General features: G+C 37.5%; 1 protein-coding gene across 1 annotated transcript; it reads right to left on the bottom strand.

Moving 5' to 3' along the window:
* Window positions 1–13,259: 13,259 nt before the first annotated feature.
* LOC117340744 (beta-1,3-galactosyltransferase brn-like) lies at window positions 13,260–14,450 on the bottom strand. Its single transcript, XM_033902506.1, has one exon. The coding sequence runs from the start codon at window positions 14,448–14,450 to the stop codon at window positions 13,260–13,262; it is 1,191 nt and encodes a 396-aa protein (XP_033758397.1).
* Window positions 14,451–15,663: the final 1,213 nt, after the last annotated feature.

The following is a 15,663-nucleotide window of genomic DNA, read 5'->3' as shown; positions in this document are numbered from 1 at the left end:
TGAGAGTAAGACACACTAGATATTAACACGTTTCGGTACAAATTGAGAGTAAGACACACTAGATATTAACACCTTTCGGTACAAATTGAGAGTAAGACACACTAGATATTAACACTTTTCGGTACAAATTGAAAGTAAGACACACTAGATATCACCTTTCGGTACAAATTGAAAGTAAGACACACTAGATATTAACGCCTTTCAGTACAAATTGAGAGTAAGACACACTAGATATTTACACCTTTCAGTACAAATTGAGAGTAAGACACTAGATAGTAACACCTTTCGGTACAAATTGAGAGTAAGACACACTAGATATTAACACCTTTTGGTACAAATTGAGAGTAAGGCACACTAGATATTGACACCTTTCGGTACAAATTGAGAAAAAGACACTAGATATTAACACCTTTCGGTACAAATTGAGAGTAAGACACACTAGATATTATCACCTTTCAGTACAAATTGAGAGTAAGACACTAGATAGTAACACCTTTCAGTACAAATTGAGAGTAAGACACACTAGATATTATCACCTTTCGGTACAAATTGAGAGTAAGACACACTAGATATTAACACCTTTCAGTACAAATTGAGAGTAAGACACACTAGATATTATCACCTTTCGGTACAAATTGAGAGTAAGACACACTAGATATTAACACCTTTCAGTACAAATTGAGAGTAAGACACACTAGATATTAACACCTTTCGGTACAAATTGAGAGTAAGACACACTAGATATTAACACCTTTTGGTACAAATTGAGAGTAAGGCACACTAGATGTTGACACCTTTCGGTACAAATTGAGAAAAAGACACTAGATATTAACACCTTTCGGTACAAATTGAGAGTAAGACACTAGATATTAACACCTTTCAGTACAAATTGAGAGTAAGACACTAGATAGTAACACCTTTCGGTACAAATTGAGAGTAAGACACACTAGATATTTACACCTTTCAGTACAAATTGAGAGTAAGACACTAGATAGTAACACCTTTCGGTACAAATTGAGAGTAAGACACTGGATATTGGCACCTTTCAGTACAAATTGAGAGTAAGACACTAGATAGTAACACCTTTCGGTACAAATTGAGAGTAAGACACACTAGATATTGACACCTTTTGGTACAAATTGAGAGTAAGACGCACTAGATATTAACACCTTTCATTACTAATTGAGAGTAAGACACTAGATATTAACACCTTTCGTTACAAATTGAAAGTAAGACACTAGATATTAACACCTTAGGTACAAATTGAGAGTAAGACACACTAGATATTAACAATTTTCGTTACAAATTGAAAGTAAGACACTAGATATTAACACCTTTCAGTACAAATTGAGAAAAAGACACACTAGATATTAACACCTTAGGTAACTTCTTGTTTCTCACTCCTCGACTTAGGTCTACTGTTTTCTTTTGTCCTCTTAAGGCATTTATATTTATTGTTTCGGACTGCTATGACGAATGATCGTGTTTCTAGACTTTTATCCTCTTTCTTTTTAGCAAGATGTATTTGTATGGTCTTTACACCAGACAAGTCTAAATTCTTTGTTTCTTGGATTCTTGTTTCCACTGTTGTTTTCCCATTAGGGAATGATCTTTTCAAGATGGCAGGTCAATTTGATCACAGAAGGCAGTAGTGCACTTTAAACTACACTGGTTAAGGTGTCCCGACACTTTAACACTAGCCCTCCACCTCTGGGTTGCTAGTTAGAAACCTACGTGGGGCCGTTGCCAGGTACTGACCGTAGGCCGGTAGTTTTTCTCTGGGTACTCCGGCTTACCTCCACCTCCAAAACCTGGCACGTCCTTAAATGACCCTGGCTGTTAATAGGACGTTAAAAAAAATTAAACTTCACATTCGCTTATTTATACTCTCTGATTAAGACAAGTAGAAATATAAAATAATTGTTTTGGACATTTATCAGATGCTAGTTCATAGACAACTGCGAATCCCTGGCAAAGTTGGGTGAACTATTAAAATCGAGGCGTGATTTGCCGTTAGCTAGTTACAGATTGGTCTGCAATACGTTCAGACGAAAATGTTTGAAGATTGGTTCCAAATAGTGATGCATTTTGCTTACGGATTGGTCCCAAATTAAAGTAAAAGAATAAAGAAATGAAATCGCTGAAACTTGATAAAGTTTTGCCCATTAAGGCTTTCTTTCTTGGGTACACTATTCAAATTTGCTGATTTGTAACACACAAACTGCCATGACCGACTGTTCAAATGATAATGAAAATACACTATATTCAGAGCCCAGTCTGAAGGATCGGCTCAAAATTTCTGTGAACAACTCCTCAGATATATCCGTCTTGGTTTACAAGTTTTTAGCGCAAAGAATTAACCTTAAAATGACTTTAGGAAGTTGAGGGAACGTACAGTACAATATCACTTCTTATGCAAGGTACCTCCCACGATCAGACCGATCAATTTTGAGTCCATCCATCGACCATTTGCCGTCTCATCCGGAGACTCTGTACCACAGGGAGGATTGCAGACTGTCTCCGAAATGGTCGGCCGTGTGTGACGACTGACGCTTTAGCAGGATCACGAGGAAGGGAAACCTATACCAATGAGGAGTGTCAATACACTGATCAATTCAATGCACAAAAGCCTATGTACAACCGCTGCAGGTCATCCACAGATTTTATAACTGTCTGATGAAGTCCAGTTTTGATCTACGGGTTCTGTCAGCTCAATTTTCTTGCTTTTGATACAATCTCAGATGAGACAGACGTCCTCTTCTTCTACCAGAAGGACTTATATTCCATACTAGCTCTCGCTGCCTCATCAATCGTGTCAAATAACCCAACACCACAAGCAGAGCAACAGCAAGTTCGCATGTCATATCATCTTATTCCCATTTGTTTTACATAGCAACTATCTCCAAATGTATTAGATAGTTTGACCCATGATATTATTGGGCTAGAAGGCTATTCATTTTGAGAAGGGTAACCTTTTGATCAACATGCAATTTGACTAGGGTACTAAACGAAATTTTCACAGACGACAGAGTGGTGTCCTATCTTCCAATTACACCATTATTACATTCTATATAATCTTTTTAGGTCACATAAGACAAAGTTTCAGAGGATTAAGATTTTCACGATTGTAAACAAATTAAATCTTTAACCTCTTCTCCAAAACCGCTGAAACAAATTCAATGAAATTTGGCGGAAACCTTCACTGGTCAAGTGTCAACCAAGATTTAGAATTATATGGTCCCCACTCAAGGGGCCGGAGGGACGGAGCCAAAAAGGGTCAAATTTACTAAAATTTAAAAAAAATCTTCTGAACTTCCAGATGTGGTAGAATCAAATACTTTTCACAGCTAGAAAGGTCTCCAGTGCTTTACCAAACAAGTTTGCCCCTGGGGAGGTATTCTTTACTATAGTTTATATAGCAAAATGACATTTTAGATTGTCATTTGTTCATGTCTATTGGAATTCATTCTAACTTGGTTAACATTATCGGCATGGGATGACATTTATATGATATGCTCATACTCATATGCTCATACTGGTGCTTACATACCCCCAGGGGCTGATTGGCTGGGCAAAAAAGGGTCAAATTAACCTCTCTTGTCAGTCTAGAGTCTCGCAAGTCTACCATAAGTATGTGGGGATTCAACTCTTCACTTGCTCCTGGATGCCTGGCGGACAAATGAGTAGACATAGTACCGGCTCCCCAGACAAATTCCAGGTCCCCAACTTCCTTGGGTAGAAGTGTACAGTAAAAATGCCCAATTCTGAAAAATATGGCACATGTTTTAGATATGTAAACATTGCCAGTTAACCCTACATATAACCTCTAATAAAGTTTTTCTGTGATTTTTAGAGCTGTGAATACCATGGTAACAGCTTAACAAATGCTCAAAAATTGCAAAATATTATATTTGACCCAAAATGACACAATTCTCTACACAATTTTTTTTTCTGAAACCTATTTAAAATTAAATATCTCTATCCCAAAGACAGAATTAATCTTGTTTTGACATATGTTGTAAATCAAGTTTTCCCGCTATCTGACCTTTTCTGTGGGCTTCCATTTTTCGTTCTAGGCAAAACTGTGTAAACACACTTGCGGAAAATCCGAAACCAATTTATTAATTTTTGTTTTAAGCCTGTATGTACTACTTCATACTGAATATACCAATTATAGTATACATTTTTTATGCATATCATAATACAGGAGTTATTTGCTTAACCAAAAAATCGCCCATGGCCAGGCTGTCCTACTGTAGTGTGCTACCATGGTGGACCAGACACCAATACCAAGACATTGATCGTTCACATGCGACACCATATACCATCTTCATTTTCAAAACTCAAAACAAGTGATTTGGCCAGTGTTTGTTTCCGCTATGCTGTAGCTCTCTAGCTGTACCTAAGGATGCTCTCCCCACTACACTCCCCAGGGGATTCTGGAACCTAAAATGTTTGTCCACTTGTTGTTGTCTCAATGGAATCAGCCTGTAGGACGTCGGGTTCTCCGGTAGCAGGGGAGGATGGACTCTCTTCAGGATCCTCCATCTGGAGAGAAAGATCAGTGTCGATTTATATCTCCGTGATATAGAACAGCTATTCCAATGGACCGCTGCCACCACTGTGACAAACCCTGAAACCGTGGGTGTGGTATCAATTGGTAGCTCTTGGTAGCAATCAGTATCCACCCCCAAGTCACAGCTTCGGTCAATCTCTATAAACTTGTACATATATATATCCGTTGCTTCAGCCTTCATGTCCAGACTACTAGCTTATCCAATAACGATTCAGATGAATGAAAGAAAATTCAAGCCAGTAATTAAAGTCTCAGCATGTTTTATCTAGAACTGAAAAAGTCAGCATTTATAAAGTATCAAATACAGTTTCTGATTATTAGTTAATTACACTGACAATGAATATGACCAACAGAAATTCTCCAGCAATACACAAGGCATTGTATTTATTTTTCAATTATGTTACATGTAACGAAATGATGGTAAGTACAGAAAAGATAATACAGTGTTCTATTTTCAATATTGACTTTCAACTAAAGGAAGACAATCTTTACTGTTCGATAACTTATAATTCACTCATAACCAACCATCAACTGGTAATTAACTATTAATGAAATAACTACATGCAACTCAAACAGGCCATGAGCCGCACTCTAAAATAAATAACCACAGGCAACTCTAAGAGGCCAAGAGCCGCACTCTAGAATAAATAACCACAGGCAACTCTAAGAGGCCAAGAGCCGCACTCTAGAATAGATAACCACGGGCAACTCTAAGAGGCCAAGAGCCGCACTCTAGAATAAATAACCACGGGCAACTCTAAGAGGCCATGAGCCGCACTCTAGAATAAATAACCACAGGCAACTCTAAGAGGCCAAGAGCCGCACTCTAGAAGCTTGAATGTCTTACCTAACCTAATAATAAATAAGTAGCCAAACACAACTCAACAAGGCGAACAGGCGCACTCTAGAAGTATCTAACAACCTAACCTAATAATAAATAAATAACCACATGCAACTCCAAGAGCCGCTCTCTAGAAGTTTGAATGTCAAACTTAACCAAATGATAAGTTTATAGCCACATACATCTCCAAGAGCCGCTCTCTAGAAGTTTGAATGTCAAACCTTACCTAATAATAAATAAATAATCATAGACAACTCAAAGAGGCCAAGAGCCGCTCTCTAGAAGTTTGAATGTCAAACCTAACCTAATAATAAATAAATAATCATAGACAACTCAAAGAGGCGATAAGTCGCACTCTAGCAGCTTGAATATCAAACCTAACCTAATAATAAATAAATAACCACATGCAACTCTAAAAGGCAAGGAGCCGCACTCTAGAGCAATAACCACATGCAACTCTAAAAGGCAAGGAGCCGCACTCTAGAAGTTTATGAGTGTCTATCTTTACCTAAATAAACCACTAATAATGTCTAGTTCACGACGTTCTGAGCGTAATGCGGCTGGTACTGGAGAAACAGAGATTCCGAGACTCTGTGCTCAACCCCTCGGCCGGAAGACTAGCGGCCCTCTGATTGGCTGGATGACTCCGTTGACCCCCATAACAGTCTTTGCGCATAGGAACTATATAGTTCTAAATAAATTACATAAAATAAACATAATAAATCATGTACAGTTGACTGAAACATATATTAAAATCATCACGAACTCCAAAAAGAGTCCTAGATACTAATGCCCACTTTCTATAATATTTCAGAGTCAAGTTAAACATCAGTAGTTGACAGTGGCAGTCAGAGGAACAATGGCAGCCACGACTCATTACACCTAATTAAAGAAGTCTATCAATGAAACCGACTATACATCTCCAAGATAATTTAAATCTAGATTTTTACATTCAACACTTTTCATTTGACATCGACAACTTATCTAATAATATTGACAAATTAAAAAGGCGTGATGCACTTGTACATTTTTTTTGTAATTGTTGTCTCGTATTGAATATTACAATCGGTCGCTTTAATAATTCGTAAAATACCAAACGATCTCAGCATTTCGATTGTTTAGAGGAACAGAGACATGAGTGCTTAGAAGTAAAGGGTCGTATCTCAAATTTATCAATTTTTTTGGTTTTGATAAATTTTAATTCCGACTGAGCATTTCTTATAGAATATGTATTTTATATAAATGGAAATTATCTAATTCTTTTAAATCACATACTATAGTAGTATTTTAACAGAATTAGACCATTTCAATTGATATAATGTGCAAATTCTATAAGAAAATCTCACTCGTAGTTGTAATTTTTGAGATACGGCCCTTTACTTCTATCTAAGCGCTCCATGTTGGAGATACGTCCTTTAATTGTTCCTCTAAACAACCGATTTATATTGTAATGTCCACAACATAGCCATGCTACTCCAGGAACGTTCTTTACTCCCCTATCACCCAATCATAAAATATCAATTGGTGAACAAAACCTGGATCATCTTGACCACGGGAACATGTCTCGTCTTTGTTTTAAGTGTAACACTAGTGCCTTGACCCGATCAGCAGATACGAGTGTATGTCCACAGAAGCCACAGCCTACATTAATGTTTTTGTGACGATTTGGTTTGTTCTTCAGTCACATTGGTTAAAAACAAATGTGTTTTTGTAACTTGAAATATAACTAACGATATTGAAAGAAATACCATATACAACAACCACTCGTTGTTTAGCATCTGTTAAATATATATTATCCGCGTTAGGAATACGATATGTTAGGTAACTTTTTGTAAGGCTTGTCACGTACTTTTCAGAAGAGAGGGGGTATACTGATGTACTGCTATCACAGATGTATTGAAGGCATCACTGAAAATGGCTACATGGCCCATAACAATTCCACGAATATTGACTGGAGTAACATGGAGTTTATAGGCTAAAATACCAAGGTAACAGTCATCGAAGATAAACTTCTTGGTGTATTGTGACGCGAAGTGTAAATCAGTCAGGTAATCCATGGTCATTATAATGAAGCCACCCACAGGCATTAATGGAAATTCGTCGGGGGGATAGTCTTGTTTTGACACATACCACTTAGACTTTTTTTCCCTAATTGGGTTAAGTTTTACATCATACCCTCCATAAAAGGTCCGGGAGGTTACTTTGTTTTCTAAAAAGTCCACCAACCTTGAAGTAGATACCAACATATCATCATCGACAAAAACTACAAACCTGGGACGGTTACAGTGTGTCACGGTCCAGTGAATCGCCCCGATTGTCTTTAATGTATTGTTATAGTAATTGTCATGAAATGACATTACGACCATATCCTTATAAAGATCATTTTCGTTTTCTATGGCTGACAGATCTTCCGCCTTTTTAGGATTTCCGAGAAGAAACATCCTGATAAAATTATATTTTCTCATCAGGGTTGAATTCGCCCATGTTTCCCTGATGGCCATCCTGTTTCCATAATGTGTGGGTGCAGATTTGATGAGAAATATAAATAACGCCGAGCTTTCCACACAACCATCTACAAGGTGATGACTAAACTTATACTGATACGGAAATATTGGTTTGTATTCTACGGGTAGGTTAGATCTCAGTTTTCTCACAAGCTGAACCATATCTACATCCAAGGGATATCGATATTTATTCCAGGGTAAATATGTAGGGGGTTGAACGGATGCCAACTCCTGTGGAAAGTCATGAAGATATTTCCTGTTATATGTTATAAGTAAATCCACATTGTATTTCCTGTTATATGTTAAAAGTAAATTCACACTCCAGACAAGCGTTCCAGTGACTACCAATAGTAATAGAAAAACTGATGTCTTTATCAGTTTGTTCAAAGACGCCATTTTCTTCTTTTGACACCTTTCTTCCTGATTGTTCATCAACCACTTACGTCTGAGAGGAGGTTATTGAAGATTAATATTCGTCTGACGTCATTTCCTGACGTCTCATCAATTGTTTCTTATTAGGCCTCTACTTGGGAACAGGAGGAACTATTGCTTTCCTCTGTCTATCATGTACGGTTGTACGTACGTAATGCAAAAGTTTGTCAGCGCTCTAGAAGCTTCATTCCTTCAGGGATTTTGATCAAACTTCACATAATGATGTATGACCATAATGCATCGTACAAGTTTGATTTTCTGAGTTTTTGGGTCAAGTTCCAAGTCACTGATAGTATTTTTGTTAGCAGGGACCAGTAGGTGCTTCTTTATGGAATTTATTGTTGTTCGTCCGACTTTACCGTTTGTAGGAGTTTAAAGAGAACTGTTCACAGAGGAGATCTGTATCCTTCCCCTTGCACTGTCCTGATTGGTCGATGTTCAAATATGTCACATGTCACACTTCTGATTCCATTTATGGCGGCTTTCTGAAAACAGTAATATGCGAATAGACACCAAGACAGCATGTAGGACAATTTTGGAAAACAATTAAAATCAGAATAAATTTTGGCACTATGACAGGATGCAAGATAATTGTGGGGTTGGGGGATTGAATAATTCCGAGTGCAGTTATATGTAAGCTACATTGATAGATTGCAACACCATCCCATGTCTTTTGTCTTTTGATTGGTAGCAGATCTATTGATACACATGCAGTTTTAAGTGTAGTTAAAAAGGTGTCGTGGCAGCAGTTTCTAGCAGCACTCCATCCTTAATTTTAGTGAATATGACTACCGGTATAATTGTAGGCTGGAACTTTGTAGTCTTGTGGATTTAGGTGATGTTTCAATTTTGTCATTAACGGGTCATCTTTTATTGAATCCGGAAAGCTAATTGCTTTTTTTACATCCTGCATTAAGTTGATAGCATTTTAATGAACACGGCTGTGCAAACAGCGAAGGTCAGGGTCACTTCAATACGTGGTCGTTACCAGTAAAGGACTCACAGATCTAAATATGTTTTTCTAGTGTCAACATTCTCTCATTCACTAATTTGATGTTCAAATAGTGAAATGGATATGACATTACAGTTTGAAGTTTTCACTACCTGAAACAATGTGTTATTGTATAGGTTTTAATGGCGAAGAAGAGCACTCAAAAGACAGTAATGCTGGCATTAACAGTGGGCGGGGGAACCCCCACCTGGGTAATTCACACCCCCTTTTTCACATGTAGTCCTATGTCATTCTATGTTCAGTAGAGTGGTTTTTTGTTTTTTTCCTTTGGTTTTTTTTTTCAAGTCTTAAGTCTTTATTCTCGTATACATAATGTACCTATTCCATATGTTAATTACTCAAGAAAATAGCTACAAATCTCAGAAACACATCTTCCTCAGGGACTTCGTCCACGCGAAACAGATGATTGACTGATTTAGTTGCGTGATTCCTTTAAGAATAATTTTTGTCTTCTCTTTAGCCGTGGACTCATTCAAATTATTCCATGATGTTCTTCAGACACAATTCCCAAGTCACCACAACCAGCAACCTGCATTCAGCAGTTCTCCTGATATAGCAGATCGTCTCCCTTGAAAAACAAGTGCTGGCACATCTGTCCTATACTGTGCCAAGAGCAATAATGACTTCGCCAGAGCTGAAGACCTCGTTTACCTATAAGTTATAAACATTATGTTGTTCACACTTGGTTCATCTGTGATATACATGTGTACCTTCAATTAACTGGTGTTTTAAAACTGATATACAAATTCAAACCTGTTTTATTAAATTTCATATAATTATAAAATTAATACCTGAAAACTTAAAATTAAAAATCCAATATTTCAGCAAAAATGAAAATGGCTGTTTTTGTCAGGGAGAGTTAATTAAGAGTGCATTTTGTTGTAAATTTAGGTGAGCTTTTGGTGCTGAATTCAATACAAGATGGAGGCCCCCATATAAAAAAGTTCAAATTGGTAGAATTTTACAGGTTTCCGAGATGGCATTTTTCAAAATTATGGCTAGTGGACCACTGTTGAAAACTCCATTCAAGCAGGACAGTGGTAAACGGCAACATTATCGTCTATGGGAATGTATATTTTTGTTTTTCAAGTCTGAAGACATTATTCTTTATTCTCATATATAGGAAGAGCCTATTCCATATGTTAATTACTCAAGAAAATAGCTGCAAAACACATCTTCGTTGGGGATTCGTTCAGGCAAAACAGCAGCTGATTGGCTAATCTAGTTGTGTGATTCCGTTAAGAAGAATTCTTTGCCTTATTTGTAGTCTCATTTAAGTGAATTTGTAATGTTCTTCAGACACAATTCTCAAGTCACAGCAACCTACATTCAGCAGTTCTCCTGGTATAACGGATTATCTCCCTTGATGCGCTGGTACATCAGTCCTAGACTGTGCCAAGAGCAACAATGACTTCGGCCGAGCTGAAGACCTCGTTTACCTATAAGTTATAAGCATTATTTTGTTCACACCTGGTTCACCTGTGATGCAGAAGTGTACCTTTAATAAACTGGTGCTTTTAAATTGATATACAAATCCAAACCTGTTTTATTAAATTTCATATAATTTTAAAATTGATACCTGAAAACTTATTAAAAACTCAATAAAACATAGCCATTCAGCTTCTTCAGGTGAGGTATCTGAGTGATTTGTCAGAATAGGGGGAGGGGAAATTAAGCTTCTTTAATGACACCTGCCCAGATCTGAAATCTCATTATCATGGATGTACAGACAGCGAAGGTGAGGATCACCTCAGGCACCTGGTCTTTAATGTAAAACTGAATAGTTTATTATATGTTATTACTAGTGACTCCTTCCTCTCACGTGAAAGTTCAAATGATGTGAAAATGATATGAATGTTTTCGCTACCTAAAAGAGGATGATATTGTATAGGTTCAATGCCAAGTACAAGCACATGGGTATTCTAATAACAGTGAACCTGGCATTTATAGTGGACCAAGTACATGTGCATTTGAAAAATCACGATGCGTGTCGATTGCATCGCCGAGATTGTACACTCATGCGTGAAATAGATTGCAACATCATCCTACTGCGTCCTAGAATACACGTGTCTGTTCAACACTCTTTCAACCCTATATCAGAACGGTGCAGACTATGGAAACTAAGGGCCACAGTGGCCGAGTGGTTAAGGTGTTCCGACACTTTATCACTAGCATCCACCTCTAGGTCGCGAGTTCGAAACCCACGTGGGGTAGTTTCCTTGTAATGACCGTAGGGCAGTGGTTTTTCTCCGGATACTCCAGCTTTCCTCCACCTCCAAAACCTGGCACGTCCTTAAATGACCCTGACTTATAATAAGGCATTAAAAAAAAAATCAAACCAAGTCATATGAACTACCTATAGGCCTACTTAGTTATACACATTTGTACTAGATATTATAGGGATTTTCCCAATGTTATTTTAGGTTAATTGCGTTGCGCATGCGTTATCAGAATCTGGTAAGAACCGATGTGATTGGCTGCCTCCCGTGGTATTCTGTATCAACGGTTCCTGTATGGATTTGCGATTTTTTAACATTCTTTTTTTGAGATATAATTTCAACTAAGAAATAAATTGGATGTTTTGTTGTGATAAAGATTAAATAAACTAGTTGAAAATATTTAGTTTATTAACAAAAAATATATTTCGATGTTGCACACACCTGAAACTTGAGGATTATTTTTATATCCTTTCCTTCTATACATGCATTCACTTTTTGACCCTAAATAAGTATTTGGCGTATATCCAAGTTCCATTTATATCCAAGAAAGGAACATATTGTGACGCCAAAGTTGTCCGGACCCAATCTCGGACTTCTTAATATGGTAGCGTGCAGGCTGTCACAATATATATAGGGGTAAAATACCCAATAAAATAATAAATAAACAGCAACTCTCCATCAGGTTCCTCAGTTTCCATCCGTCTCCAATCAGGCAGGTCTATGGCTCCATGTAGTAATATTTAAGTTAGCTATGGTTGATGGATTGATAAAACAAATCCTGGTACTCCTTGGTCCTTGTAGTTAAAGTTGACCTAATTATTACTTTGACCTTGACTTGACCTAGTTCTGTCATCCAATATCAGACAAGATGACCAGACAGTCACAGTGACTATATAAGTGCTGCATCAGCACTAAACCATCAAATGGTTCCATGACTGAGTCATGATTCTCATGTAGAACCTCGATTGCAAAGGAAAACCAGAAGAGTGAAATACAGTTCAATATTTAATAAAGTAGGGAACGCATCCCAAAACAAAGTTATGAATTACATAAATATTCCTAACCGACTCGCACATTCTTTCACCCTTCTAAGTTGAATGAGATGTGATGGACATTTACTTTAGACACTTTATTATTACCCCTAAACTAAAAATAACTACTAAAAAGTCCCAAAAATACTACAAATTATCATTATCCCTAAGACAAAGGACAAGCCGCATCGGGACTAAGCATTCACCAAGTTGCCCGGCGGATGGTACCTACACAACACGCATACAACACACACCTGTTTATAAATGATTAATAAATTACGTTGTTAATACATCCATTAATTATGTCTTTAAAATGAGTAAAGTATTCCTATAACTAATTTGAAAATACCGCTATAGTATCGATACTAAAAATAACTTCCACAAGCTTAAGTGTACACACAATCCTAAACGTCACTTCCGGTCTGAACATCGAGTATGGCGAAGTATAAACATCGTCGATATAACACTGATGAATTTCAGGCATTTTTTAGATTACAGAGAATAACTATCATGAAGTATTCACACATCCTTCAGAAGGATTAAGGTATACAAATTACGTGAGAATTACTGCTAAAACTGATATTTATAAGTATAAAGGTAAATAACATTGGGTCACACTACTGATCTGTCACAATATATATACATTATGCTACTCCTTGAAGGGCTAGCCATGTCAAGTTAAGATTAGAGGGAGAATAGCCATGTGCTGCTATCATAGATTTGTAGACGGCTTTGTCTTTAATGTGTCGCATATGAACTCTACGCATGTGGACAGGAGAGACGTGGAGTTTATAGGCTAAAATACCAAGGTAACAGTCATCGTAGATAAACTTCTTGGTGTATTGTGACGCGAAGTGTAAGTCAATCACGAAGTCTATTGTCATTATCATAAACCCCGCGGACGGCATTGGAGGATATTCGTCATGCGGGTAATCATCGCGTGGCACGTACCATTTTAACCTCTTACCTCTGATTGGTCTATGTTTCTTGATAAATCCTCCAAAAAAAATCGACAAGGTCACATTGTTTTCTAAAAAGTCCACCAACCTTGAAGTAGATACCAACATATCATCATCGACAAAAACAACAAACCTGGAGCGGTTACAGTGTGTCACGGTCCAGTGAATCGCCCCGATTGTCTTTAATGTGTTGTTATAGTAATTGTCATAAAACGACATTAGGACCATATCCTTATGAATGTCATTTTCGTTTTCTATAGCTGATAATTCTTTCACCTTTTTAGGATTACCGAGAAGAAACATCCTGATAAAATTATATTTTCTCATCAGCATTGAATTCGCCCACGTTTCCCTGATGGCCATCCTGTTTCTATAATGTTTAAGTGCAGATTTGATGAGAAATATAAATAACGGCGAGCCTTCCACACAACCATCTACACGGTGATGACTAAACTTATACTGATACGGAAATATTGGTTTGTATTCTACGGGTAGGTTAGATCTCAGTTTTCTCACAAGCTGAACCATATCCACATCCAAGGGATATCGATATTTATCCCAAGATTTCTGTGATGTATTTGATGCAGATGCAATTGAAGCATTTGCAGACTCCCGAGAAGGATTTTTATCAAATGCTACACCTGACTTGTTCTGTTCGTTTGTATATCGTCTTGGCCAGTTTTCGCTGCCGAGCTTGAAATCATTGTTTTCAGTCCTCTTCAAGCCATTCGAAGTCTGCGTTATTTGCGATACTTTCCATGACATGATATGAATATTGTTACTGGCATGAAGATCAAAAGAGGTCTTGATGAACGCTCCAAAAACCACCACTGTCATCAGTCCCACCAATAACCTTATCCGTTCATTGAAAGACATCATGCTGAAAAAAAGAATCATTTCATTTCAGAATATTTTTTTGGCAGATTTAAGAATAAAGGGAATTTGGCGTAGCCTATACCAGCCCTCCGGATGCAAGATAAACTATCAGATCATAAATTTCTATTATTCCAAAATAAAAGATATCTGAACAAGAGAAAAGTCATCAGTATCAATCAGCTGGTCAACAATATTACAGGTGGGTGATACACATAAACTAATTAAACTAATATAATATACTCTTTATTTAAACCATCCAGAAGGTATACCAACAGACCAATGTTTTCAATGAAGCTTTTTTTTCATAATATAGTCAAAGGGTCTTGTATTTCCGATGGCCTTTCTCTATTATCATCATATTAATATCACCATTCTGTGAATGAAAGCTGTCCAAAACAGTTTGTGTATTCATTGGAATATCATTATATAATAAAGAAACGGAGTCATACAGGAGTCATCTTCGGTTAATATATAGTGGGAAATGGAGAAAATATGTAAATGTTTACTGTCTTCAACTGGGAAGAACATTTTCAGTAAACATGATAATAACAGAGCCCCAGAATGACGAACAGCTGTATGATGTCCCTAAACGTCACTGACGAGTCCTAGAACGACGAAACAGTTGTACGGTGTACATAACGTCACTGACGAGTCATAGAAGGACGAAACAGCTGTACGATGTCCCTAAACGTCACTGACGAGTCATCGAATGACGAAACAGCTATACGATGTCCCTAACGTCACTGACGAGTCCTAGAAGGACGAAACAGCTGTACGATGTCCCTAAACGTCACTGACGAGTCCTAGAAAGATGAAACAGCTGTGTGACGTCCCTAACATCACAGACAAGTCATAGAAAGGCGAAACAGCTGTATGATGTCCCTAAACGTCACTGACGAGTCCTAGAAGGACGGAATAGCTGTGTGATGTCCCTAACATCACCGACGAGTCATAGAGCGATGACACAGCCGCACAGCTCCGATCGATCTCGTAGGGGTACTTGTATTGAAAGTCTCGTATTTATGGAATTGTTCATGAACAAAATCTGATTGGTTCCGCTGAAAATTTGTCGTAAAATCTTACCAATCAGAAATGCCGTTTAATGTGTCCTTTGATTTATTTAACAAGATACGCAAACCACATCGACAAATGGATGCGGTCGTCTTGGCATGCCGTTTTAATTTTCCAGGGGAAGCATCAATATTCATGTCAA

Source organism: Pecten maximus, chromosome 13, assembly GCF_902652985.1.
Source record: "Pecten maximus chromosome 13, xPecMax1.1, whole genome shotgun sequence".
NCBI classification, from domain to species: domain Eukaryota; kingdom Metazoa; phylum Mollusca; class Bivalvia; order Pectinida; family Pectinidae; genus Pecten; species Pecten maximus.
Note: the sequence above shows the minus strand (reverse complement) of the source record. Positions and strands in the feature narration are given on the sequence as shown.

Excerpts from the sequence above, each read along its gene's own strand:
- LOC117340744 (XM_033902506.1), bottom strand. The coding sequence starts at position 14,450 with ATGTCTTTCAATGAACGGATAAGGTTATTGGTGGGACTGATGACAGTG.